At 38.7% G+C, this 24,019-nt stretch overlaps 4 protein-coding genes across 7 annotated transcripts; 3 read left to right on the top strand and 1 right to left on the bottom strand.

Moving 5' to 3' along the window:
• Positions 1-907: 907 nt before the first annotated feature.
• n4bp2l2 (NEDD4 binding protein 2-like 2) lies at positions 908-4,860 on the top strand. The gene is made up of 6 exons (XM_084716615.1): positions 908-1,028; positions 2,226-3,268; positions 3,358-3,482; positions 4,250-4,338; positions 4,438-4,514; positions 4,603-4,860. The coding sequence occupies exons 2-6, from the start codon at positions 2,226-2,228 to the stop codon at positions 4,769-4,771; spliced, it is 1,503 nt and encodes a 500-aa protein (XP_084572741.1). The 5' UTR covers positions 908-1,028; the 3' UTR covers positions 4,772-4,860.
• Positions 4,861-8,002: 3,142 nt separating this feature from the next.
• On the top strand, positions 8,003-15,948 carry mffa (mitochondrial fission factor a). Of its 4 annotated transcripts, none has more exons than XM_084718036.1 (8): positions 8,003-8,207; positions 8,870-9,087; positions 11,115-11,284; positions 11,411-11,502; positions 12,889-13,053; positions 13,996-14,052; positions 15,137-15,221; positions 15,362-15,948. In XM_084718036.1, the coding sequence occupies exons 2-8, from the start codon at positions 8,874-8,876 to the stop codon at positions 15,491-15,493; spliced, it is 915 nt and encodes a 304-aa protein (XP_084574162.1). In that variant the 5' UTR covers positions 8,003-8,207; positions 8,870-8,873; the 3' UTR covers positions 15,494-15,948. The 4 variants fall into 4 exon arrangements, with proteins under 4 accessions (XP_084574162.1, XP_084574163.1, XP_084574164.1 ...); XM_084718037.1 differs by having other exon boundaries at positions 11,115-11,281; XM_084718038.1 differs by lacking the exon at positions 12,889-13,053.
• A 272-nt stretch (positions 15,949-16,220) lies between these two features.
• On the bottom strand, positions 16,221-19,487 carry dnaaf1 (dynein axonemal assembly factor 1). The gene is made up of 2 exons (XM_084718040.1): positions 18,193-19,487; positions 16,221-18,113 (listed from the first exon to the last, which is right to left on the bottom strand). Exons 1-2 carry the CDS (start codon positions 19,163-19,165, stop codon positions 17,191-17,193), a joined length of 1,896 nt encoding a protein of 631 aa, XP_084574166.1. The 5' UTR covers positions 19,166-19,487; the 3' UTR covers positions 16,221-17,190.
• Positions 19,488-19,585: 98 nt separating this feature from the next.
• On the top strand, positions 19,586-22,610 carry mrpl44 (mitochondrial ribosomal protein L44). The gene is made up of 4 exons (XM_084718041.1): positions 19,586-19,839; positions 21,039-21,507; positions 21,711-21,889; positions 21,979-22,610. The coding sequence occupies exons 1-4, from the start codon at positions 19,601-19,603 to the stop codon at positions 22,151-22,153; spliced, it is 1,062 nt and encodes a 353-aa protein (XP_084574167.1). The 5' UTR covers positions 19,586-19,600; the 3' UTR covers positions 22,154-22,610.
• The last annotated feature ends 1,409 nt before the right edge of the window (positions 22,611-24,019 follow it).

Raw genomic sequence — 24,019 nt, forward strand, 5'->3', positions numbered from 1 at the left:
CTCTTGAGTCTCCTGTTTTGTCCGTAAATATTAAGAAGTTAAACACAAATTTAGACTTGCATTTCAGCCTTTTTTACTTGAAAATACTTGATACCTTCCTCCAAGTCCAAAGACAAAAAACCTGTTATTTAAAAAGTATTACATGAATCCATTCATTTCCCTTCATTCCCTGAATCCACTAACATGAACACTATTCATTCTCAGCAAGTTAACACTTAATCTTAGTTTGAATCAATTTGACAGCATTGAATCAAGTTGCTGCAGAGAACCATAAAAAACTAATGTTACATTACTGAGCTCCAGTTGTAAAAAAAAATATTCTAAAGATAATTTAGTTTGTGTCAATTACAGTAAATTAAATATATTCTAATATATGTCATTGGTTTGTGTACAAAAACAACAATTAACAACAAAAAGTATAGACAGAGATGCATCAACTTCCAATTTCATTTGACAAAGAATTAGGTGAAGAGTGATTATAACTGTGTATGAATAATTACATACAGTGTTTTGTTCAAATCTTTAGTCATGACCCTCTACTGTGTCACAAACCAGTCCAGCTGGTGGCGCTGGGTTTCCCGGCGTTGAGGGTCGTGTCTTGACGGGAACCCTAGAACCGCGAAAGATCTCGCGAGAGTGATAATTTTAACATAATCCTTGGTCTTTCCCTAAGTCAACCAATTGTTTTCTGTCCCTAAATCTATCCAGATTTTAATCACAGCGTTGTGACCTTTTTTATATATATATATATATATATATATATATATATATATATATATATATATATATATATATATATATATATATATATTGCACAATTAAAGCAACAATCCATACAAATCTCGCGAGAAATTTCACAAATAAAGGGTTTCCTTACCTGAAGCTGGCGGCACTAACGTCCAAAAATGAGACGAAGAAGAAGCGGGAGAACGACGTCACTTCCGTAAACAGACGGCACCTGCAATGTGTAAATTGTGGTGTTCTGTGTTAATGTCGTTATCATCTTTTATGTGTCCTGATTGTAAACGGTGAGCATTACTTAATAATGACATGTTCTCCATGTTGTTGTGTGAGTTAGTGAATTATTTAACATAACAGAGTTGTTTTTTCACCATTGTCTGTATAGCTGTTAGCTTGTGAGGTGACAGTTGCTAATGTTTGGCTTGGTTTCGGTTTAGCTTCAGTTTATTTACATTATTATGATCTCAGTGAGTTACTAAACACGATTATAAAACCTATTTGTAGGTGCAAATACACACACTGACATATGTGCTTATTTATTAACCCGCTGTCATTATAACCATGGATTCGCGGCACCAAAAACTAGACTAGTTAAGAAATAACTACACAGCAAGGTTATTATTGTTAACTAAAAGTAAACTAAAAAGTCCAACCGGGTGTGGAAAAAAAACAGTTTAGTTAGCTTTAACCGAAACTGTTGTAAAAACTAGACTAAAGTTTTTGTCTTTGTCAATTCGGTGAAATTTGTCAGCACAACAAAAATGAAGAGGCGTTGGTGTGTTTATTGAGACTGGGATGTCTGTGTGACTTTGAGTTAATTACCTCGACAAAGAATTATGTTTATATTGTGATTAGAGCTGCAACGATTAATCAGTTAGTCGTCAGATATTAAATTAATGGTCAACTACTTTCTGCGAAAAAAAAGTCTAAATACTGTGAATGCAGTTATTTTTTTACATGTGAACATTTTCTCCACTCTTTCTAGACAGTAAAGTGAATATCTTTGAGTTGTGGATAAATAAGACATTTCGGGATGTCATCTTGGGCTTTGACAAACAGTGATTACTTTTTTCACCATTATCTCACATTTTATAGACCAAACAACTCCTTGATTAATCTAGAAACTAACTGACAGACCAATCAACAATGAAAAAGATCATTAGTTGCGGTCCTAATTGTAATGGCTGTTCTGAACATCTTAAATGTGCCCCTGACACCGTATTAAAACAAAAATTAAATCACTTAAGATAATAAAAACTAAGCTGAAAGGAGCAAACTCACTCAGGAAACTGACTGAATCTAAAATGAATGAAAACAAAAATTAAATAGTAACATTAAAAAGTCAAATTAAAAGTTAGTATAAGAAAATTAAAAACTAAAAAATGCAAAAATTTAATAACCACGCGATGCAGATTAATCATTTTTATTAAAGTGTTTTCTGGTTGTCCAATGTATTAGCTGTGTTTTAATGTGTTTTCACACAGATGTCTCACACTAAATCTTCATCTGATGGCCTAGAAAACCCTGGTGTGGGTGTATGTGAGAGAACAGTAGATGGTGGCGATGACTCCGCTGACAAAGACACTGACTCGGTGAGTAATAATGACTCCAGCAGCTCAGACGAAGTGAGGAAGCGGGTGTTAAAGGAGGTTGGACTCACCAGCACCACCTTCATTGGTCCAGCATTTCCTCCACCAACACCCACAATCAACCCTGATATTGAAGACACGCTGAGTGAGTTTTACAAAGAGCTGGAAGAGATCAATACACCAGATGGTGCTGATGATAACGCAGAGAAACCAGATCCAGGTTTGCTTCAGCCATCCACACCTCTTAATACATCATCCAGCAACGAGACTGAAGATGTAAGCGAGCAGAAAATGGATAAATATGCAGAAACAGACGGCTACCAGAGAGGCAGTGGGCAGAAACAGCTGTCGTGGCCACACTGGTATCAAAATGAGCCATATCACTCAAGAAGACCAAGGCCAGGCATGGATTTAAACTCTGGTAGAAGTGCTTCACCTCAAAACCAGTGGCCTCATCCTCAAACACTCAACAGACCACCAAACCCAAGGTTTCACAGACCACCACCGCCATTCCATTATCCACCACCCCCATCTGCATTCCCAAATCCACAAAAACCTCCAACACACATGAATCACAACTGGAGTGGTTCAGGCCAGTATCAAGAGGCGCTGCATTTTCAAACATTTCCCAGCTGCCCCCCTCCGGATGTCTGCAGTCACCCCTCTCAGGGCTTTCATGGAGATCCTCCACACCACTATGACAGAGATGAGCAGGGCTGTAGCTATGATGCACACTCAGATAATGTAAACGTTGGATGGTCTAGAGACAGAAAAGAGGAATGGAGTAAAGATTATGACAGACGTCAGAGATATGAGGCAGGAGATGAACCGTGGGAGGATCACCGCAAACATCCTAATAGTAATAATGCACACCGATCTTCGCTGGTGCTGATTTTGATGAGAGGATTGCCAGGATCTGGGAAATCAACTCTGGCCAGGTACATCTGTGTAATTTGTCAGTTTACAGGAGTCTAAAACTCAGTTTGAATATATAACTTTATGCATTTGTGTCCCGTCTTTGTCACAGGGAGCTGCTCTCCACTGGTCCCAATGGGCTCATACTGAGTACAGACGACTATTTTGATCAGAGAGATGGCTACCGCTATGAAGTGGGCCTTCTTGGAGCAGCACATGAGTGGAACCAGAGCAGAGGTACCGTCCCCTTAAAGATGCTACATACCAGGTCTTCTCAACCTGTTGTAACTTAATGTCCACCTCTGTTGTGATGACTTCTCCTCAGGAAATATTATTTTGACTCCTCAACACATCCTGGGTGCTTTGTGTTTAAGTGTCTCTGGAGATTTGATGGTTTTAGTGCCGCTTCTGACGAGATTTCAACACATTGTGCTTTCAGCTCAGCATCACGGCCTGATGTTATCAATTCAGATTTAATGAATTTCCACACTTGTGCAGGGTTGTCTTCCACATCACTTTCACATTTCAAAAACTGATCAATTTTGTGTCTCTGCATCTGGGGGAATGTTGGCTGTAAGAGTTAACAGTCCCAAAACACATTTGTCTCTTAGTAGTGATTAGTGTGGTCTTTGTGCTGCTGTGGCACCCAGATTTGTCTTTTGAGGGGAGATCAATAAAGTATTATCTTATATTATTAAAATGCCCTTACATATTTGTTAGTGATGATATTGTGACACTGTGAAAGGAACCATTCTGCATAATGAATATGTTTACTTTTAATATTTTAAGTACATTTAGCTGATAATACCTCTGTAACAGTTAGAACTCAGGACTTTTACTTTAATGGAGTATTTTTAGTCTATATTATTTCTATTTTCACTTAAGTAAAGTATCTGAGTACTTCTTTGACCACTGCCTGGGATGGATGATAGTTTAGAAAATGTGGTTTGATGAAATTCTTATCTCTTTTTTCTCTCATTTTCTCGTGTTTGATCCTCTCTCAGCTAAAGACGCTATGCATGATGGCCGATCTCCCGTCATTATTGATAATACAAACCTCCAAGCCTGGGAAATGAAGCCGTATGTCAAAATGGTGGGTCTTGAATTTTACTGTGTATATAATTGACTGTTTAGTGCTGGTTTACCACACCACCTTCACAGATCCTAATAAAAATGTATAATTTTTTATCAGGCCCTGGAGAGAGGATACAAAGTGGACTTTTGTGAACCTGACACCAGCTGGAAGTTTGATCCTTACGAGCTGGAGAAGTAAGATTTCTTCATGATCACATTATATTTATATAGAGCAGGTAGATTTGTAGAAACTCACATTCCAGCTGTTTTTTTTTCCCCACAGGAGGAACAAACACGGAGTCCCTCAGGAGAAGATTGCACAGATGATGGACCGTTACTCATTTCCCATCTCCATCGACATCGTCATGAGTTCACAGGAGCCGCTTCACGTGAACAAGAGACGTCGACCGGAGCAGCCACAGATAATGAGGAGAAACCAGGACTTCTATTAGTGTTTTACTCAAGTTTAACCAGCCAAATCATTTGCCTTGAAGAACAACACTTTTGTAATGGTGTAAATATTGTTAGCTGCTGTTTCTAATCTATTTCTATTCTGATTGTTAATAAATTATTTTTATAGTGCAAATTTCTAAAAATGAGAGAATTTTATTTTTTCTGAAGAAGTTTTTGAGATTGAATTGTTCTGTGAAATGTCTTTACTAGGAGAGAAAATCTACATTATTTTTGCATTTTGTATTACATGGCTGATGTTTTAGAGTTTTGAGTGTTCAATATTCAACAACATTAAAAACCAGAAGGTCATCCTCATTTGCTTCATGTTTCCTGTCTTAATCGATCACCAGCTGGTTAGTAAATTGGCATTTTCTGATTCCTCACAATCATCAGAGCAACTGAAACATTTTTTTTCAGTCTGGTAAACCACAAGTTTCATAGTTCATTTAGCTTTTTAGTTACACAATCATGGTTCTTTTTTTTTTTTTTTTTTGAGTCAAAGAGTTGTGTTCTTCTGTAGCCTGCAAGTCGCACCAGAAGTCAATTTTCCATTTGTTTCCCAGAAAGTGAGATATCCTCTAATGCCACATTTAATATTGGTGAACAGTATAATAAGTCACTTTTTGCTTGTCTCATTATGAGCTCAGCTTCTGTATTGTGTTACATATGCAGCTATATTAAGGGACAAACTGTATAGTCATGACAGTGAGTGATGTAATGAGACTCTGTGCCTATATAGTACACTTTGTATTACTATTTTATGTCCATGGTGGCAAAATATTTTCCTTCACAAAGTAGCTTTCAGGGGAAATACTTTCATTAGACATTAGTCACACCTCTGCTGCCAAAGAGAAAAGATTTATTTCTCAAGACACCTCTAATTGGACTGTTTCTAATTAATTTAAAGGTCTAGTATCCTCTGCAGCTGTCGCTGGTTCGATTCCCACCTGTGACCCATTTGCTGCATGTCGTTCCCCCTCTCTCTGCCCCCTTTCCTGTCATATCTCCAGCTGTCTCTATCCAAATAAAGACAAAAGCCCAAAAAATAATCTTTAAAAAATATTGTTGGGTCAAGCCCTTCAAAGTGCAGCCCCAGTGGCACATTTCACCGACATGAACGGAAATTAGTGTGCACGTGTAACATGACCAGGCGCACAAAAAAGTCTCTTGGCCCAACAGGAAGTCATTTGAATTTCCATTTTGAATATCGTGTTAAATTCTTGGTGTTTTACATGTGTTGTATTTTAATGAACTACAGAAATAATCCAGTTGACTTCAGAATCAGTTTGTGCCATCTAGACTACTTTGTGATCAAATATTATTAAAAGATTTGGTCAGTGTTGATCAGTGTGTACCGAGTCCCACCCTGAACACATCAACATGATAATCAGGACATGGTCATAGCGCTATCTAGTGGAGACAGGCAGTGGCATTGAATTCCTTCCTGCAGTGTCCAAAGTGTGTGAAAATTCAGCACCTTGTAGACTAGTTGGTTTTGTTGAACGAAATGGTCGCAGTTGCAGCAGACCCCGATGGGCACAGGGGTGCAAGGGCCTGCACAATGCTGCTCGCAGCTTTAATCTTTGTTTTTAAATTTTCATTGTTGAAAAACAATCTACAGTCGACATGATATCTAACACCTTGGAGGGCGGTGCCAACCTAGGTGGGAGTGCCCCCTCAGGTGAGGACGGGGTGGGTGATGGAGTCATTTGGGTTACGATCAGTTAGACAGAAACGTTATTTGTCTAAGTGGCAGAATACATTCTAAATATATGGTGATGTGATTTGCAAAAATTTTTTTGGCAAAATACATTGAATACAATTTGTATTATTTCAAAGAAAGTTGTAACTTTAAGGATGATCCAAGCCTGACTGCATATGAAAGTGAGCTGCATTTTACCACAGAATCTGTTTTTGGAAAGTCTTTTCAAACATAATTCACACACAATTAGACTTCTGGACAAATAAAAGATAAAAAATTAAGAAGGTTAGCACTGCTGCTTCACGGTAAGAAGGTCCAGAGTTTGAATCCTCCAGCCAGCTGGAGAGTTTGAGGCTGGGCAGGCCTCACTGTGCAGAGTTTCTCTCTAGCTTCCTCCCACAGTCCGTAGACATACAGGTTAATAGGTTAATTGGTAACTCTAAGTTGCCCAAGGTCTGAATGTGAGTGTGAGTGTTTGTTTGTCTCTGTGTCAGCCCTGCGATGAACTGGCAACTTGTCCAGGGTGAACCCCGCCTCTCACCCAGTGTCAGCTGGGATAGGCTCCAACCTTTCAAGGACAAGGCGTTACAGACAATGAATGAATGAATGAAAAGAAATGCAAGAGGTAATAAATTGTCTCTGATGACTACTTCCGGCTTCTCTGGTGGGCTGGGCATCACTGCTAATGATTTGTATAGTGCCACCCCCTTGATTAAGTTTAATCTACAGCAATGCATCATGGTCTGTAATGGTCTGATCATCAAATGTCTGTTGTGTCGCTGTACTGTGAGAACCATGTATGTCTAAAAAGTAGCAGAATTTTGCTTTGGGCCTCATGGAGGGCTGGACCGGCTCTGAGTTTAGTTTAGTTGAGTTTATTAGGATCCCCATTAGTTACAGTAATGCAGACAATATTCTTCCAGTGGTCCAGAAAATGATTTACATTGTGACAATGCACCATAACTGGAAAAGAAAGAAAAGAAAGGGTGATTTTGAATAACTTAATTCAGGCTAAATACTTCATTTAGGCTAAATACATTTCTCTACCGATTACATTGATTATGAATCAGGGAAATGTCACAGCAGAAAAAGAAACTACAAAAAAGAAACAAAAACAGACGCACAGAACAAAAGAAAAAACTAAAATACTGTATAATATGTGTATCTACTATATGCAAGATAATGAAAAAAATCAAAAATAAGCAAATAAATGGAATATATAGTGTATAACACGTAAAAATATGAAAATAAAAATTGGGAACTGTATTTTATTGAGCTACATCTACAAAATGAGGTTATTATAATTTAGAATTAGACAGAATAATAACAGAAATATAATCAAATTATAATTAATTTGAGTAATTATTTAAAAATCACTATTTCTTACCCCTAGTCTGCACACATGAAAATAAACCAAATAAGCGATTAAATGCATTAACAAATACATTAATGAACGTGAACGTTTCAAGGTTCGGCTTTTCATTTCAGCGCTTGCGGTAGTGACTTCACTTCCTCCTGAGCTTTGATACTTCCTGTTTGGAGTTCAGACAGAGGAAGAAGAGGAGAGGAGGGTCCTCTCTCGTATCAACAGAGATGCTTGACAGCTACATCATCAGTAACACAGACGCTTAACTCTACCATTTGGAGTAAATATAGACGTTTTCGTGTCCTTTAGGATTTAATAAATAAATTATTCTTCGGAGAGGCAGCTGTTGTTAGCGCCAAACCAAACGGTAAGAAACCGAAACTATCGTGCTAGCTTGAAATGGCGCTAATGTTTTGTCTCGCTGTTCAGAGAAAAACTAACATTAGCATTAGTTAAATCTCATACCAGTTATTTAAAACCACCGAGTTAAACGGTAACGGTTTACTAATTACTCCACTTATTTATGAAGTTTATTTTAAATCCTTACTGTATTAGCGTCACTACTATTAACCAGCTAAATGTATCATCGTTGATTTTAGCATCGTGATAGCATTCATGTTAAAGAAAATACCTAACCGTGTAATGCGAGCAGCAGCTGTAGCAGCTGTTATCTGATATAATGGCACTGGTTAATGTAATATTAGCCTTCTGTTGTGTCTGTTTACAAAGTCAGAAGACACCGGGTTATCATCATATGATAGTGTCACGAGTAATTTTCTCAAACTCCTGCCTAAAGCTCATCAGCTGAAACAATATTTCCTGAAGAGATCACTGAAGATATTCTTGTTTTTTGATCTATGTGTAGTAGCTGTAATAAGATGTGTCAGTAGGTATGCAGCATGACAAGTTCAACAGGACTGAAAATCAGAGCACACTCATTACTTACAGTGGCATGTTTTCTGACCTCTGTGACCTTTTTGTTGTTAACAATTTGCTCTGTGTTGCTGAACAACGAATCCTTCCACACAGCCAAATGAACGGAGCAGCATTCCCTTCCCCCACAGCAGAGATGGCTGAGATGAACCGTATCCATTATGAGCTGGAGTACACCGAAGGGATCAGCCAGAGGATGCGCATCCCTGAGATGCTCAAAGTGGCTCCTCAAGGCCGCGAGGACCATAATGTTGGATCTCAGGAGGTCCCCCACACTGTCATAATGCAAGTCCCAGAGAGAATTGTTATTGCAGGTTGGTACGTTGTGAAGAATTCTGTTGATGTTGGGGTTAAGGTTCACAAACCATCAGCTGACTGTAATCTAACTATTATGTGACTTAATTATGGCCATTGACAGATACCTGTAATAGATATGTCTCTATTGGTAGCTCAGGACTTAGTCCATTGCATTTAATAATCAGCATTAGTATCAAGTTAATTGTATAAGGCTGAAAATGCAACAAAACATCTCTAGGTACACTGGCATTTTGATTCACTATACATGTCATGACAGAGGTCATTATTTAACTTAAAGCTACTACAAGGAGTTTTCAATTGGTTTTGAAACCATCTCAGTTTAATACTGATACCTTTGTATGACCTACAGTTGAGGACAAAATTATTAGCTCCCCCTATGAAAGTTTTTTTTTTTCTGAATTTTCCCAAGTGCTTTTTTAACAGAGCAAGGAATTTTCAACATAGCATTTCTAAACATACTAGTTTTCTTTAGAAAGTTTAAATTACTTCTGTTTGCACACAATAACAGAATTATTTCAGAAAAAAAAACAAAAATTACCAGAGTCAGTATTATTAGCCCCCTTAAGAACTGACCTTTTTATTGGACCATAGCACAAACCACTGTTGTGCAATGATGTGCTTCAACTTTTTAATGCTCAAAGCTTGTAAAATCAATTCAAAACTGAGGGTTATCTTCCAATTTACACACAGTATAAAAACTTCAGTAAGGGTTTGAGCTGTCACTTGAGAAAGCATCATGCCAAAAACAAAAGAAATCAGTTTAGACTAGACGAATTGTTGATGCTCACAAAGCAGGAGAAGGATATACAAAGTTATCACAGCGTTTCCAAGTGTCAGGAAGTGGAGTGAAAAGTATCATCAAGAAATTCAAAGAGAGCCACACAGTACAGAACAAGACTAGTAGAGGTAGGAAGTAAATGAGTTCAAAGACTCTGGATTATGGGTACTGGAAGCATGTCCTTTGGTTGGATGTGACAAAACTAGAGCTCTTTGGCCATAGAGACGTTGCTTATTTGGAGAAAGAAGGGAGAGGCGTATAACCCAAAGAACACCGTCCCCACAGTGAAACATGGTGGTGGGAGTATTATGCCATGGGTATGTTTCAGTGCCTCTGGAACTAGGAATCTCGCAAAAGTGGAAGGAATCATGAAGAAAGAAGGATATGTGAAGATTTTGAAAGAAAACTTAAAGCAGTCAGCAGCAAAACTCGGTCTGTGTCACCACTTTGTCTTCCAACACAACAATGACCCAAAACATACGTCGCTCCTGGTCAAGAACTACCTCCAGAAAACCAAAGTGAACTTTACTGACTGGTCTGCATAAAGCCCTGACTTGAATCCCACTGAAAATCTGTGGGGTGAACTGAAGACCAAGGTCCATACCAAAAGACCATCAAATCTGGAGGAGCTTGAGAGATTTGCCAAAGAGGAATGGGCTGGGACTTGTTGAAAACTACAACAAATGACTGCTTTCTATCCAGCAAAATTGATACACAACTGACTATTAGCATCAGGGGGGCTAATAATTTTGATCCTGGTAGTTTTTGGTTTTTGTGAAATAGTTTTGTTTCTGTGTGCAAAGTAAAATAATGTAAGCATCCAAAATAAAACTTGGATGTTTGTAAAAGCACTTGGGAAATACTTAAAAAAAAAAAAAAAGAAATTTTTGTAGGGGGCTAATAAGTTTGTATCAGCATCGACATACATCTGCAATGAGTTAGAAAATATCATCACATTGGTTATCAGCAAAAAATGTCATGAATCTCTAACTTCAACCTACATGCAACAGGGCTAAATAGGGTAAAGAGTGTTAATTAGCATTACGTGTTTTAAATTGCACATTCACAACATCTAAAATACAGGTTAATTGTTTGGGGCCAGCCCCATTGTACGCTTGGGAAATACTTTAAAAAAAAATGTTTTCATAGTGGGGCTAATAATTTCGTCCTAAATAAAATTTAGATTCAGTGAAGCAGAAAACACACCAATCTCTCATTCCAAAATTTCATACCTACCCTCGTCAGGAGACAGTAATGACCCGCAGTTCCCCAGACCCAGAGACCTGGACCTAATCCAGTCAACACCACTAGAAACCCTGGCCCTGAAGACTCCACCCAGAGTCCTGACCCTCAACGAGCGGCCCCTGGACTTCATGGAAGAGGAGCAGCGGCCAGTTCCAGACAGCGAGGAGGTGGTTAGTGATAAAGCAATAAAATGTCTGTTACTAAAAGGGCGTCACATAAAAGCAACTCACTGATTGAAATAATTTCCTTTCAGTAAATCATAACCTGAATAAATCAGTTGTCGTTATTCCATGTAGTTTCGGCCCCAAGGACGATTACGGCGGGAACGCTCTGCCAGTGAGAATGCAACCGCTCGTCATAGCAGCCAGCTGATGCACAATGATTCTGCGTGAGTATTGGCCTGAATACACCATCATGAGCTTGGTATCATGCATGCAGTAGCATGTTGACTCTTTCCTTTGGTTCAGTGTTTTTTTTTCTGTTCCTTTGTGACTTAGCTGTTTGTCTAGTGTGTCTGGCTCCTTGGCGTTGTTAGCTGTTTTGATGTGAGAGCTGTTGCTGCATTTATTGTTAATTTAGAATTGAGCTCTGTTGTTTGCTGACACTAAACCATTAACATCACCAGGCTTTTGATGAATTAATCAGTTTTGATTTAATCATTCCCAGATTTTAAAATGTTGAATGATTTTAAAATTACTGGAAAAGTATGAAAAATGCCATTTAGAGCATACATACTTAAAATACCACACTTCCCTTCATGGCAAAACTGTAAGAGATAAAACTCAATAGCAAAACATTGAAGAAGAATTGTGCTGCAGGCTATACATTTTTAATGAAAAGCTATTCAGGTGTCAGACATATTGGAATTAGCTTTTCTTATTTGAAGGTAGGCCTGCTTTATGCAACATGTGCTCTGCAGCTTTATTTTTAGGTAGAATATCGCAACATATTTGCATATACTAAAATTTACAATTCTCCAGCACAAAACACTTTTAATGTCCTAAACACTTCTCAAAACAGCTGTATGTGATGCCCTGGTATTACAGATTAGGGCTGCGACTAACTGCTATTACAGTTTTGATTAATGTTTCGATTATTTTCGCAATTAATTGATTAGTTGTTAGTTGTTTGGTAAACAAAATGTCAGTGTTTCCCAAAGCCCAAGACGACACCCTCAAATGTGTTGTTTTTTAGCACTACCTAAAAATATGCAGTTTACTTTAACAGAGGAGTAAGAAACCAGAAAATATTAAAATTTAAGAAGCTGAAATCAGAAAAGTATCACTTTTTTCTTAGAAAAAAATGCTTAAACTGATTAATCAATTCTCAAAATAGTTGCAGATCAATTCAATAACCAATTCATATTCCATTAATCATTGCAGCTCTACCATGGATAATTTCCCTCCACCTGTTTTGTGGCAGGAACAGTGAACAAGACAGTGGTCTCTCCTGAGTAATCTAACCGATATCAGAATCATTTGCTTGTGAATTCCTTTACTTCACATCTCCTTCTCTCCTCCATTTCTGTTTTTTTGTTGGGTGTATTTATATGTCCGTAAAGCACCATTAGTGGTTGGCAGGTAAAATCTCTAGCTATGATTGCAACATTACTTTTATTTATTATTAATTATATTTAGACTCACTTTCAATTATACAGTCAGTGAAGCTGGGGGCAGTTTCTTTTCCTTATTACTCTCCTTCCTCCTTCCTTTATTCCCTCTTTTTCTTCCCTTTCCCTCTGAATTGGCTGCTCTTAATGCTGGGCACTGAGCAGTGCGACCCCGTCCCCCCCAGCCACTGTCCACCCTTGCCCCCCTCTCACCGTGACTGAGGAAGAACACAACCTGTACAGCGCTAGCGGTGTTCTCTCTTTCATCCAGTCTACTACACGTCGGGCTTACCAGCAAGTCCTGGAGGTCTTGGATGAAAACCCTCGCAGGTGACCTTCCGATCATCCAGTCATTCTTTTGATGAATTGAAAAACAATTTGGCTTACGAGATGTTGGTCAGAGAAGACACTTACTTCATTAAAGTCTCATTAGATCTACTGTGATTAGTGCTTCTCAGCACCCTGTTTTGAAGGGAAGGAGGGTGAACTTTCTGAAATGGTTTTTGGCCTTTATTTTCCCTTGATTTGTTTGTGTGGTAGTTGTGTTCTGACTATTTGTAACACTCAGTAACAGTATTAATACAGCATGTATTAATAAACATGTAAAATGTAGCAATTTTGCCTTGGCTACCTTTCAAATCTGTGGCTTTCCTGCAGAGATTGATCAGTTGCTGCTACAGTAGGTCAGTCTAGTAGCAGGTATTCAGGTAAAAGTGATGGTGGGAACTGAGCCGAGTTCACTTAAAAAGAAGTTTTATGATCCCCTGGATGAAATGTGTTTGTTATTGTTTGCAGAGCATTTCAGTCCATTTTAAAGGCTCTATATGTGAGCAGAAAGAACCTTAAAATATTCATGTACACATTTTAGTTCATGGCCTCTTCAGGATTTTGCAATGGTCTGAACTTTTGACTGTTTGCTCTCACTGAGGAAGGCATTTAAATATTACCAGTGTGTATTCATATGCTCTGTTCACATCAGATATTTGATTTAAAAAAAAAAAACTCTCCTCCATACTCTTAGCCTCTGGAAGGGGAAATGTTTCTAAAAACCAGAGCTTTGAATTATTAGAAGGATAATGTGGATTGTGTTCAATAAGAAAGTGTAAAAGGCAGAAAAAGATAAGACTGTTGTTTCCAGGAAAACACAGAACTTGTAGTTATGCAAAGGACGTCAAGGTGTGTACATGAATGCAACACTGTACCATGTGTATGTTGCTCTTTCTCTCTCTTATTTTTTCCTTCTCCCAACTCTGTCTTTTCCCACATCTGTAGCAAACCATCACTTCGAGGGGGGTCAGCTTCAGGCTCCAACCCCCTGCATGAATCCAGGTAACTTCACCTGGCTATGTTCATCCTTTTCCCCATCTTTTCCTACTTTCCAGTCTCATTTTGGGTCAAGAAATAAGAGTAGGTCCTGCTTAGAAAAAGCATCCAGTAAAGTAATGTTGCTCTCGCTACCTTGTACAATATATCTAAAATGTGCGAAATTATAGGGATGCACGATAATGGACTTGTGCCTGTTTTCCTTTGTTTTTGACAAAATCATTGTGAGGATCAGGATAACCGCTTGTAAGGTTGACAACTAAATGTGTTGAAGGAATGTGATTTGGTTTCTCCTCTCATTACCGTCATTGAGCGATCATTGGAAATATCAACTTCACTTTTCATTTTGGATGCTTCAGAAAACATCCACACCACATACTTGTATCTCGTGCGCATAATTAGAGCCTCATCTTATCAGCCTGTCATTTTGGCAGAAACGTTAATTTCAGCCGGTGTTTCATTTTAAAGCAGGGGTTCTCGGAGTGCAGCATGTGGCCTTTGCTTTAAATAGCCTCCTACATTTAAGACAACATCGGGCTTCTCCGTCAAGCTTCACAAGCGTCTGTCAGGTTAGGAACGATGACATGTAGAAAACTACTGGTTGCATGGCAACTATTGGCGCCATGCTATGTTTTTTTGCGGGAATTTCGTTATGTCATCAATGCTAGTGCTGTATTACAGTGAACAACTCTGCAGTTTAGAAACTAGAAAACCCACCACAGAAACAATGCTGTATGGTTGAGGACAGAGGTTTCAGGAAAATTGGATCAACTCTTACTTCAAACCTCTGGGAACAAATAAGGAAGATTGCATTAACTGCAAACAGGTGAATTTGGTGCTGAAGGACTTCTTAATTTTAAACTACATCATGAGGCCAATCACAAATTCTATGACAGGTTTGAAGTTTTCCTTTGCTGGCCTATGTTGGATTTCTAAATTGGCACTCAGTTATCAAAACTTTGAGAACCCCTGTTTCACAGCCTTTATTGGCCAGTGCTGATGACGTGCTGATTTTATCGTGCATCCCTACTGAATAATTCTCTCTGTGGTTGAATTATGTCATTCTGAAAGTGACTGCTCTCTTTTCAAGGCTTGCATTATCAACATATGAAGCCTCACTGGACGGGGGACCTGATGACATGACTGTGGTTGATGCAACAACACTTCGACGTCAGGTCATTTCCCAATAAATCTCCATCTTATTGAACGAGAGCTAATTATAAAACCTGTGTGACTGAGAAGACATTTAATTATTTGTTTTTAGCTAATTATAAAACCTGTGTGACTAAGAAGACATTTAATTATTTGTTTTTAGCTCATCAAGTTGAACCGGAGACTCCAGCATCTGGAGGAGGAGAACAAGGAGCGAGCAAAGCGAGAGATGATCCTGTACTCGATCACCGTAGCTTTCTGGCTCGTCAACACCTGGGTGTGGTTGCGACGTTAGAGCCGGCCTGTATTTCTGCCATCAGCATGACAGAGGAAGAACGCACTATCCCTTATTCTACGTGTCAAATATTAGCTTGTCGCTGCACTCAGTCCCTGTGTGTGGAAAACCTTGACACACATGTACAAGGCCTGCTGCCCACAGGGCTGATATTTTGATTTTGTTTATTTAAAACATGTACAGTTTTATTTTTTTACTCTCATTTCATCCTGTCTCATTGTTTTCTCATAATTTGTTTTTATTACAAATCTTCTTGCTCAATGCTAAGCATGACTTGTTGTAAATATTTGTTCATGTCACTCAGAAAGAACTCACCCAGGGATACAGTATAGGATTGTTTACCAGAACAGGTAAATGGAGCTGCAGTGTGGAGATATAACATGTTGAATATTTATTGCTGAGAGGGGAATATGTCAATGGAATTGGGAAATGTAATACAGTTTAGTAAAACAATACATATGACGTGTTGTATTTTTATTCATGCATTAACTGAAATTCACACATCACGATGAGTTTACTCTTAAATGAAAAAGGCACATATCTCTCTAGCATTTGCTTGGTGTATGAAATTAAACTCTTCTTTAGGTTTTAATTCGCACAGGTTTAAATTTTTATTTTAATTCAAATTTTGCCCAACACTGATGTTTCATTTTCCATATGTGAATATTGCAGTGTAGGGGGTTGTGATATACCACTATTTATGACTATTTATCATCATATCATGAAATATTAATATTATGTTAATAATACACATAATATTAAATAAACTGTATGCTCTTAATTCATACATAATGTAACTATGGTTACCGACCCTCCCTACACTCTCATTTTGAGTGCAATGTATTTGCCAAAAAGTGTCACAGCACACAATAAACCAAGTTCAAGATGAATTTGACTTTTTAATAGATATCACCATAATATCTACGGCTGCAACCAATGATTGTTTTCATTGTTGATTAGTCTGTTGATTAATTTAGTGGTGTAGTTGTTTGGTCCATATAAAATGTCAGAATAAGAAAAATGTTGCTCATTGTTTCCTAAAGCTCAAGACAACATGCTCAAATGTCTTGTTTTGTCCACAACTCAAACATATTTTACTGTCAGCGAGGAGAAAAGAAACCAGAAAATATTCACATTTAAGAAGCTAGAATCATAGAATTGCAACTTTTTTTTTCTTAAGTTACTCAAACAATTAATTATCAAAATAGTTTGTCAATTCAATTGTTATGAATTCCTTCGGCCAAGATAATCATGTAGTAAAAATTTAATATTATGAAAGCCCTAACTATGTGTTACTTGCACTGAAAACTGACAAAATCAATGTGGCTAGTGTACAGTTGATTGAAAATAATGTTAATCTAGTCATTAACAGTTGTGTTATCATAATATGAAGGTATAAACATGTTATTGCCACTGCAACAAAACAATGTGAGAGAAAACTGTCCAGATAAAATAAAATTTAATCAGTTTGTTGTCACACAGTTACAATTTACAACCGTATATATGAAATGGCTTTGAAATGTTTTAAGACAAATGTGCTGAACAATTAATTACTTTTCACTAACAGCTAAATATTCACTTTTTAAATTAAAGCTGTGCCCTGTCTGGGCTCCCTGTGTTCTCATACAAACGATCTATTGCCTGTCAGCATTAAGACATTTAATTTGTGGACCTGTCTTGTCTTAACATTGAAAGCATCAGTCCAGCTCCTCAATCAGGCAGCGTGGTGGAGAGGACGTTTGGACTGGTTTGGATTTCTCCACTGGTTTGAAAATGAGTGGTTTAAGGGCATCCTCGTCCTCAGAATACACCAGTGATGAAGAACTGCTGGGGACTCCTTTTGATTTGTCGCAGCCGCCCATTAAGAACAATGAATTTTTATCTGAAACAAAGGTTGCGATGCCCTCACTCTTATTCCCAACTGGTTCGTCCTCATCCTCGCCTCCTGATAGGACCTCTATTTTGGGTTCGAACGCTTGCTGAGAGGAGAAAATTGCTGTGAAGTCTTCTGTGTCCACATCCTCCAGATCAGGCAGGTCATCAATACACAGTGAGAAATGGGGTGTAAGGTGGATGGTTTCCACCTGCTCTGCATCCTCCAGCTCTGTAACCAATGGTCCAGGACCATGTGCTGGTACAACCTCGTCCACTTCAGGAAGAGCTGCCCTGACCAGAGGAGACTTCTCGCTTACGTTCACCTGCTCTCTGCCCACTTCACCTCCCATTAACTGGATTCCACATAACTGGTTTTGTTGTTCATCTTTTACTTTTTCTGTCTCCAACATCTTCCCTGCAACACATTCTTGCTCTTGGGGTGAGTTCTCTGGATCCAACCCTTTGTTCTCTTCCCTCTCAGGCTGCTTTATCTGCAATTTGTCCTGGTCTTCTTTCTCTAACTGTTCTCCCTGTAACCCTTGACCTGACAGCTCTGCTTCTAGATCTCCACTGTTTGGCTGATGTTCGTGGCTCCCCTCTGCTGATTGGCTCTGCAAGAACTCTTCATGGGCATCCAGGCTTTGCTGCACAAAGGCTTGGATCTTCTCTTCTTGAGATGAAGTCAAGATCTGGGCGTCATTTTCCTGACATTGAATCTCTGGGGTGGTGGAAGCCGCAGTCTCCCCTGAAATGAAACAGATAATCCTTTATAAACATGCAAATCCATATTTACTTGAGGCTAGTAAAAGCTGACAACTGCTCACCTTTCTCCTGTAGCTCTCGAAGGCGCCGTCTCTCCTGGGCTTTCTTGCGAATCATTGCCATGCCATCCAAGCTGTCTTGAATCTCCCTCCTCTCTCTTGTCTTCCATTGCTCTCTCTCTTGACGCTCCGCTTCCAGTCCTCCAGCTGCCCATGCCTCAGCACATGCCCTGTCTTTGGGGAACACAGGGCGATCATCAAGGAAGGTGAGCTGCTTGAGACGCACAATCATGGTCTTCCTGTAATTTGGGATTTTCTTCACCACCTCATTTCCCATTAGATTTAGCACTCTTAGTTCTGGCATTGCCTCGAGTACGGAGATGATCTCAGGGTCATATAACAGATTATGAGACATGTCCAGCACACTGATTGCCAGACACTGGCTCAGATGCTCTATGTCCCCCACAGTTTCCAGCTTGTTGTGGGAAATCTGCAGAGTACTCAGGTCAGGAAGGCAGGAGATGTTCTCTATGATGTGGATGTAGTTGTTGGAGACATTCAAGGTGGAAAGCTTTTTCAGTGGTTCAAGGTTCTCCAGCTTGAAAATGAGGTTCTGCTGAAGGAACAAGCAGCGCAGATCAGTCTGGGCGTCCAGGTTCTCAATGCGCTGAAGCCCATTGCTCTCCAGCCAGAGACACTTCAGTCCGGTATACTCCTCTAAGTTCTCGATGGTGGAGAAACCTTTGAAATGCAGATACAGTGTGTCATTCAGGCAAGGTGTTGAGTAAAGTTTGTTCTGTTTACAGTGGTCTTTCAGGAACTTCTTGGTCATTCGTGGCCCTGAGTATTTTTCCCCTTTATCTTGAAGTGGTCTTTGCAACTTGTTTTCATTTTCCTTTTTTTCCTCATCTCCATCCTTTTTTATGACATCCGCTCCGTCTTTAGTACGAGAAATTATTTCGGCATCTCCACAGTCCATCTGAGTCGCTGGCATCACTTCATCTCCCACCTTTTCCTGGACTTCAGCAGTGGACATCGCCAAAAATATGTAAATTTAACAAGCACACGAAATAGAAATAATCTAATTTGAAACGTTTTATATACTTTAACTGTTTGTAAGACGTGTGGTCCCCTAAATTTCTCTCGGAACGCCGCTCCGTTTGTTAACGTTTATGTTTGTTTCCATGGTAACGCTTGGTCACTACGTTAGGGTGGTACCTAGATGGGAAGTCTACATTTGAGAAAGTCTCGCGATGTTTGTACCAGCTCTTACTTAATTGTTCATGTTGAACAATCTAATCATGTTTTATAATGTGAAAAATTTTGATTAGGTTTAGGGTTTAAAAAGACATCATTATGGTTGGGCAAAAGTCATTATTTGAGTTAAAATTATCACTCTCGCGAGATTTTTCGCGGGTCTGGGGTTCCCATCTAGACACGACCTTATGCTCGGAACAGTCTGGCCGGCCGGATGTGGTTTCTCGTTCCGTGTCGGACAGTTTTAGCTGCTGCACTGCCGCTGTCAGTGAACAACATGGCGTCTGGTTACATACTAAATCGTGGTGCGCTAACACTGGGAATTCATTGTCAGCGTGTTTGCAGAAATGTATCTTTATCGCAGATTAGAGAGAAAAAGCGATGGATGAAGGCATACACATACCTCATGGCAAAGAAGTTAAAGCTTGAAGGACCACCGCCGCCGAAGCCACGGTGAGGCTAACACTAGCTAGCACAAGAGTTCACTAGAGAGCATCTCAAGGCCATTAATGTATATACTACTTAGGTCAGTGTGTGTTTATTCATCTTAGGCGACTGAGTAGGTTTGTTATAGATGATAGTATAGTTACATGACACACACTATCAATACAGGCATATTTAGCATCGTGTGTGTTGTTACTATATCCACAGTTTTCAACGTGAAACCAGGGGTAGAAGTTGGCTAGCTATCATGGCTGCTTTGCACAGGTGGAGGAAAATCTTGTCCCTTCTGCAGCCTCAATGTTTTTTTTTTTTTTGTCTCATTGTATCTAGAATTTTGTATTTGTGGTAACATTTCAACTAGAATGGCAAATCTTAGTTTTAATTGATTAGTTGACCACAAGATTACACATTAGTTGTCAACTTTTGAACTTATTTATTTGTTTATTTTTAGGGCTGTTGATCAGACAAATAAGCAGTTTGAATTCGTCGATTTGGGTTCTGGGAAGTTGTGATGAACATTTTTCACTTTTTTTTTTTTTTTGACATTTTATAGACTAAGCAATTGATTAAGGGGAAAATAATCAGCAGATTAATTGATAATGTAAATAAATGGTAGTTGGTCAGGGGTTCAGGGACCTCTGGGAAAGTTTTCATACATTTAAATTGTGATTTTTATTTTCATTTATATAAGCCATCATTGTTCGGTAATATTTAAATTTTTAAATCAAAAATAGTTAATATCTTGTGCTCTAATCCAAGTTGTTCTTTTCTGTATGTTAAATTGCATATTATTTAAACTAATCATAATCCACATTTAATCTTATGTATGAGCTAAGTATGGAACACACTCCGTTGGTTATGTGTGTTGTGGGTTTTATGTGTAGACATGGTGTAAATATATTATTTCATGTCTAATATCTCTCTAATACATTTGTCTTGTGTTGTTGTTGTTTCACATAATTAAGTAGAGGATGTGTATTAAAATAAAAACAGGGTACATTAAGTCATTGCAAGGAAGATACATGAAGGGGGCCTATTATGTTTTCTGTCTCACAATACATATACATATCTCAGTCCTTTGCTTAGAAAAAAAATTGCCAACTTTTGCTCTAATGTACCACGTATGTAAATATATAAGACTCAGTTTGGAGTCTTGTTATAGAGGAAGTCAGGACTCAGAGTTAACTCCACATTTGATTTTCTTTCAGGTCTCAACAACCTCACTGGGATTATCATGCTGAGGTCCAGGCATTCAGCATCCGCCTACATGAGAACTTCTCCCTGGAGCTGCTGAAGACAGCGCTCATCAATCCGTGTTACCTGCAGGCAGAGCAAGAGAGGAGACGGGCATTAGGCGTGGACTCTGAGACCACTGCTCTTGTTCTGAAAGATAATATTCAGCTGAGTGAAAAGGGAGCAGGCTTCACCAAAAGCTTCCTGACTGATTGGTGCAGGGCCAGTTTCCCCAGCCTGCCAAGTGAAGGGGTGGAGAGTATTGTAGGACACCTCACCAGTTCTGCAGTTGTTTCCCATGTAGCAAGAAATCTGGGTATCGAAGACCTGACTATGTGTGCAGAATGTCCTGTTCCTGATAATGTGCTTCATTCTACATTCATGGCAGTGATTGGAGCTCTACAGGATTGCAGTGGAGCAGAGCGAACTGGATTTTTCCTCCGGGTAAGAATCCTGATGTGAAATACTCTATTTTTCTTTGTTTGTTTTATTTTTCTTTAAAAAGTAAGTACTAAGTATTTCATAAAACCTCAGTTTTAATACTCCAAGTTATCCCCTTAAGACTCCTCAGTTGGATTTATTGTGCTTGCAGAAAGTATCACACTTCTTTTTCTCGTCCCCACCTCCACCCTCTCCCCTCTCCGTAGGATTTCCTGGTCACCCAGCTGATTGGGAAGGACCTGTTTGATATGTGGACCGTTGTCAACCCCATGGGACTACTAGTGGAGGAACTGACTAAGAGGAACGTTTCTCCACCGGAGCCGCGCCTCATCAGGTCTGGCGGAGCCAGTACCGTCCTGCCACTGTACTTTGTTGGCTTGTACAGGTATGTGACACTTTTGAGGTTTGAGTGAAATGCTAATAATTCATAACGGACTTGATGCTTGAAAGTTGTTTATCTGTTTGTTGTTTCAGCGACAAGAAGCTTCTGGCTCAGGGTCCAGGAGAAACACTTGCAGGAGCTGAGGAAGAGGCGGCTCGTGTTGCCCTCCGGAAAATCTACGGCTACACAGAGAACCGCAGGCCCTTTGACTTCTCTCCACCACAGCAGCATCAGCAGCCATTAATTCAGTCAGCCAGCAGCAATTAATGAAGTGTCAACTCATATGCTGTGGACTACAGACTTGCTATGGATTGCATAAAGAACGTAAAGGAAAATAAGGTCACCATCTACCTTATTAAACATTAGTTCCACATTGGTCAGTGTCAGGATTGTCTCTGTTGGTTATTTAAACATCAGTTCCTCCAGACAAAGGAGAGCAAAATAAGCCTTATTGTCCAAATAAAAGTAGAACTGTGGTGTCAAATGGAGATTTCCACTGTATCAGACAGAAATATAATCTAAGCTTCTTTAAATGAATTTGATTACATATTAAAGAGTAAAGTCCACTGGTGTCATAGCTTATCTTGGCTAATAAAGTCATAAGTTCAGCAGTCCACGTCACATGATAGCCCTGACACATGGTTGTCCTTGTAAATAATACAAGTGCCATTTGGTTTACTTGGCATTCTGTTATGTTATTCATCTGTAATAAAAAATAATAAGTGTGTACATCATGACATTGTTTAAGCATGTTTTTATGGTTCATAGTATTGTGTGTGCTTTATGAGAGAGAAATGTGTTGATGTAAACTTGATATTTAGGTTATGACATTGTCGCTGAATATTTATTATATTCTATATAAGAGACTCAATTTTTTTCTCAGTCAGGCATGTCTTACAAGATAGAAAATATAGCAGGGAAGCCCTCATTTATGTCCCTTGAAATGATATGACATAGCCTATTTTTTACACCTCTGGCAATGAAATATGATAGGCCTATAAAATTGTTTGTGGAAAGAAAATGGTTTGTGGAAGTATGCAGTAGTTGATAAAAATTTAATCATTAAATGTAGGCTATAATGATTTTTTTTTTTTTTGTAAAATAAATGAATAATAAATACAAACAAATATTTTTAATGGGACAATTTAAATTATTGAATCTGAACATTTTTCACAGACCTCCTGTCAGGGTGCTCTAGACTCCTGGGGGTCTGTTGTGTTTTATCTGCAGGTTACTGACAAAGGATTTGAAGAAGAAATACTATTCCAAATGTTAAATGTTATTTCTTTAAATTAGTGACCATAGAGATCCTGGAAATAGCTTGTGTTCTCCACCTGCTCAAGCCATACATTCAACCTCCCACAGATATTTAAGTTTAGATCACAAAGATCTTATTTCCATCGGATTTTTTTCTTTGAACTGGACCTCTGGATGAGAATAATCTAATAATAATCAGGGCCCTTATTCTTTGAGGCAAGAGAGAAATTATTGTACAAGGTCATAATTTAATTTATTGACAAACTCAGTGGCTATTTATATGCATAGTATCATCCACATTACGCAGTACATTTGTACTGTGCTATTTTCCAAGATTAAAATACTGCATTCCAAGATTAAAATACTGCATTATTACTGCATTATTACATCAGAAACGTCAGAAACAACACCAGATTTAAATATCCTTTGGGCTGCGCCCCTTATAGTACTGCAGTGACAATGATAATCGGCGTGGTGGCGCTGATTCTTTAAGTAACTGTTCGTGCACTGTCATGACTACAACCAAAGAGCTGTCATGTAAGAAGCAAGATAGTTCAGGTCCTCATCTAAGCTTCGGAAGTCGGTCTTTTGCACCGGGGAATTCCTCGGACAAGAAACGTCCTGCACTTTACAAGCACTGATGCATTCTGTTGTTTTGTATGATGCAATAAGTAGATAAACTAGCGTACACTATTTAATAGCACTAAAGAAATATACGTAATATTTTGTCGGGTCAGAACTGCGTAACGTTAATACGTACATGCGCCATTGCAACAAAATTAATGTTTTAGACCGCAAAGTTAAAACAATGGTGCCCTCATTAAACACAAATTACGTAACAAATTTTGAAATTATATGAAATAGATTTGTGAACAT

This window comes from Lutjanus erythropterus, chromosome 4 (assembly GCF_056507025.1).
Source record: "Lutjanus erythropterus isolate fLutEry1 chromosome 4, fLutEry1.hap2, whole genome shotgun sequence".
NCBI classification, from domain to species: Eukaryota; Metazoa; Chordata; class Actinopteri; order Lutjaniformes; family Lutjanidae; genus Lutjanus; species Lutjanus erythropterus.